Genomic DNA, 4,426 nt, shown 5'->3' on the forward strand with positions numbered 1-4,426 from the left:
CTTCCTCAGGCCCAACACTCATCTGGAAACAGTGTCATGACTCGGTAACTGCAATGTTAAACACATGCTCTCCTGGCAGACTAGCCACTGAAGGCTCCAGGCCTTCAAAGAGCAGGTTTTCCTCCTGACTGGTTCGGATGCTTTAGGTACCCATGAGAGAAGGCTCTTGGTTCATTCTTTCCAGTGATTTTACTTGTACCTAAAGATCTCTTTCAAGCCTCCGTCAGAAAAGGTAGAGAAGCCCTGCCTGGCTGGGTCCCTTCCTGGGGCAGCTGAACTCCTGCTGTGACCATCTTTCCCTCTCTGCTCCATCTCTTACAGACAGTTGCTACTGAAGACCTTCTGCAAGGCGTGAGGAAGTGATGAGGAACTTGCCTGTGTTAAATCTCTTCTTCCTCCTCACTAACAACCTCGTTCAGGTCCTGAGGCCCCTGCTCTGCTCTCTCTTTTACATAGGCTGCCTTGATTTGTGCCAGCTCGCACAGCTCTGCCTCCAGCTCTTCCCTGTGCATCAGCCGCCGGTTCCTCAGCAGTTTCATGGGGAAGGGGTTTAAGTCATTGAAGGCAATGTTCATCAGCTTCCTACAATGGAAAAGACAGGTCTGGTGAATCAGTTGACTGCCTGGTAGCGGATGGTAACAGATACACCAAGTCCGTCCTGGGCTAGGCAAATAGTAGGGCCTCAAATTTCAGCTGTCTGAGCTCTGAAGTCACCAAGGACAGAGTTTTAAAGGAACCACAGGCAATTTGTTCTCACACAGACACCAACCCAAGCAATGCTTTAAACAGCCTTACACCACACCACCTTTTAAGGTATCAGTGTGCAGCCACCAGTCAGGAGACGGTGGATCAGAGTCCAATTCTGATGGCCCCTGCATGAGGAATACCCCTGATGCTGAGCTCTTCTCATCACAGAAATCTTCCTCTCAGGCACATGTTGGCATCAAAGGTTGCGAGGGGTGCTGTGCTCCCAAATACCCCAAGTGCAACTGAGAGAAACTCAGCAAGCTGCAGCACAAGTTCCAGCTGCTGCAAAAAGGAGGCTGGCCAAGGCAAAAGCAGCTTATGTAACGCCATGAAGGGAAGGTCAAAAAGATACAAACGGATCCATGTTCTATGGACCTGCCAATGCATGTGCAACTCTCTTAACAGACTGGCCACAACTCTTTTGAGGCTGACCTAACAGGCAAGCAAGCACAATCCCAGGTTGGAAGGTGGCCTACAACCCGTGGTCCTACCTGAAATCCATGATCATTCTTGTAAAAAAGCGCAGATACTGGTAGATCTCCACACTGTCATGAATTCTCAGGATTTCCTCCTCATTGTATTTAAAAATGGCAAGTGCATAGCGGAAAATCACCTGGAGGGTTGAAAGGTGTATGAGATGACAAAGTCTAAGGTACTTGAGGGCCCAGGCCCCCCTGGAGTGAAGCAGGGGGTAGAGCACACAGCACTGCAGTACAGGCTGGACACTGGGCTTCTCCTGCTCTCAGTAGGCTGCGTTAGGGCATGCCTACAGAAGCACAAAGCTAATCCCATGAGAAAGACCTCTGTAACATAATGATCTCTGTAAGCTAAATGAAAACCCCAGAGTGTACAAGGCCCTCCAAAATGATCCCATAGGGATTTCACAAGGGTTCTCCCATTCTTCCTATGCACAGGGTAAAGCAAGACTCAAGTTTTCAGATACTAACTCTCTGCCCATCTTCTGCTCCCTGTATCTGCCATACTCTCAGCTGTGCTCAGGTCACAGAGCAGAAGAGACCACAGCCTGTCAGAGAGCTGTTTCATAGCAGGACTACCTGTTTAAAGGTGGCCAAGATACTGTGCACAGCATCAGGGAGTAGGTCTGCCTACCAGCAGCAAGTACAGACAACACAGAAGCTGGGAGGGATTAAGGCACGCCACCAAACAGGCAGACTAGGACAAGAGGCTCAACTCCTCTTTGTCACATGTGTATGTCTGTCACCCTGCCACCATGACACAGAGGTGGTGCAGATGGGAGGAAGGCCTAGACTGAGAGTTGCACCTTAGTTCCCTCGTACAAGAAGGCATCCCACACTCGCAGGAGGATGTCGCTGACCAGGCTGTCCACAAAAGCCACCAGAAACCAGTTGAAGGTGATGAGGGAGACATCAATCTGATACTGCTCAAAATGAGCCATGAGGCGAGGCAGCTTCTCTGACAGGAAGTCTTTGAAGACTCTCTGATCTACCTGTAGTTGGCAAAAGAGAAAACAATAAAGTCCTAATCAAGAGCAGTCCTGGTGTTGGAAGAGATGAGCAGTGCAACACAACAGCAGCCCACTCATGCCACAACAACCACTGGAGCTGCCTTCTAGCCTAAGCACACCCTGGGGAGAGTAGAGCATCCTTTGCCTCCCAGCCCTTCCAAATTACTGAGCAGTGTCCTTATGCTGCCACATCTTCCTGCATCAGTCATACTAGGATCTTCTGTGGTGTCATGAGCATCCTGTTGAATGACAGGTATTAAAACCTGCTCAGATGTGAATGATTGCATATGGCCCAACAGAGTAAACACCTAGAATCCATCTGACTTTCAGGACCTGATCTTCTCAATTAGCTTCAATTTGTGGTCTGGGTACTGTATGTACTCTGGTTTTGGTTGCATGAACTGAGACACAAATGCAGCTGGTGAGATTCTTAGCCCAGGTTTATGAAGGCTTCATCTCAGGGAAGCTGCCGTTTCATGAGGGAAGTGCTAAGGAGTCAGACCATGGTGAGGTCTCTCCCTGTGCCATATCATACTACTGCCCCAGCCCTGTCGGCCCATTGAGCTGTGGCACAGTGGTACAAACCAGATGAGGCGATATGTTTGGTCTTTAAAATCTGCAAGAGCTGCATCTTAAGTTTTCCAGCCAACTCAGATCTTTTACTTTATCAGGCCAACCCACAAAGCACCACCTTACATCCTCCTCTTTACGTGGGTCTTGCCTATACTTCCAGAGACCAACCACGGGGTCAGGAAGTCTCTCTAAAAAAAGGTCCCTGCAGCTGAGTCTTTCCTCAACAAATGTAGAGGAGACTCTGTGTCTTCAGTGTGCCATGTTTTCCCTGTCAATCACTATTTGCCAAGTATTGAGCACTGCTTATTAAATCTCACAGCTAACACTATCTGCTCTGGATAGACATCTCACTATCTGCACAGGGATTTGGCTGCTTCTCCTCTCTGTGGGCTGGCTTCTCTATCAGCACACCACCATCCCCAGTAAACATTAGTGAATTGATTCAGTGGTGCAGTCACTCTCAGCTACTGATGCTTGCAGCCTCATCTGTTGTGGGCCCAAGATACAATCCCTCTTCTCTGAAAGGACCATACAAAATAAAGACACCAAGGTCACAGGCAAGCCCGCCAGGCTCATCTGCTGGATGTGCATGGTATGGGCACACAGTTACAGTTCCATTTAAATATCTGTGACTTATCTTGGCTCTGTGCCTGCCTGAGAGGACTCAGTATATACAAGATAACACATCTTGAAAACCTTCCTATCCAGTGACTTTGAAGCAGGAGGGTAAGCTAATCGCAAAACACCAAGCGGCCAGAGGGCTCTCCAATTTGCAGGAAAACCCACAGCCAGAACTAACACTGTATTTGATCATGAACTGAGGCAAGTACAGTAAGTACAGAAATCTCAGTATTTTCTTCCATCTGCATATGGCACTCCAAAGATAGGATGCAGTTTCCCAAGAAACATTTGAAGGGCTGCAGAATGGTGCCGCCTTCATACTGAGTCCTACACATGAAAACATGAGTTTGCTGTTTCACCTCTACTAGGCCCTCTTTAAAGTAAGTAACTGCAATTAATGGGCACCTTCCTTCAGACTAACCTGGCCTTCAAGTGAACACTAAGGAGTGGTGCCCAGTTTCCTAGTGCTGGGGATCAGTTCTGCTGCTCCTGTGTGTCTAACAACTTTGTGCTCTCCAGGGCACAGCACCTCTGCCATGGAAGGGACTGCAAGGTGGAATTCTCACTGTCCTGTGAGAAATCAAACACGCTGAGAGTTTACCACTTGCTTTTAAGCCTTTACTGGGAATCACTCTCTCAGAGTCCAAGCAGATACGAGGGTGCCCAGCTCACCTGTGATGTTATCAGTGTGTCACTGTAGTAATCTGCTGGCATCAGGTGCTCCACGATGTGGACTAGGCACCAGAAAGCACTTTCCTCATCTTCCAGAACCAGGAGGGCAACAGCTGCCAACCTGTGATGGACGAGACATGGTGAGGCAATGTCACGCTGCACAAGAAGACAAAAGTCAGCACTGGAACTGGAGAACCCAGTATTACTCTTGGCATGTCTCCAGCTCCATAAGCATCAAAAAAATCAAACATGACAGAACAGCTGGTCAGAGAGGCGAGTGATCTGTTCTGCTCATTTCTGAAGGTGATCAGGTAGTGAGGTGGATCA

The 4,426-nt window shown here is 48.6% G+C and overlaps 1 protein-coding gene across 1 annotated transcript; it reads right to left on the bottom strand.

Moving 5' to 3' along the window:
- Window positions 1-300: 300 nt before the first annotated feature.
- Window positions 301-4,220, bottom strand: LOC103775361 (TBC1 domain family member 2A-like; the record flags this gene model as incomplete). The annotated part of the gene is made up of 4 exons (XM_008942806.1): window positions 301-582; window positions 1,239-1,360; window positions 2,030-2,215; window positions 4,100-4,220. Coding segments are annotated over 4 exons (631 nt in total), but the record flags the coding sequence as incomplete, so codon positions are not given.
- Between the last annotated feature and the right edge of the window lie 206 nt (window positions 4,221-4,426).

Source organism: Merops nubicus, unplaced genomic scaffold, assembly GCF_000691845.1.
Source record: "Merops nubicus isolate BGI_N331 unplaced genomic scaffold, ASM69184v1 scaffold43786, whole genome shotgun sequence".
NCBI lineage: Eukaryota > Metazoa > Chordata > Aves > Coraciiformes > Meropidae > Merops > Merops nubicus.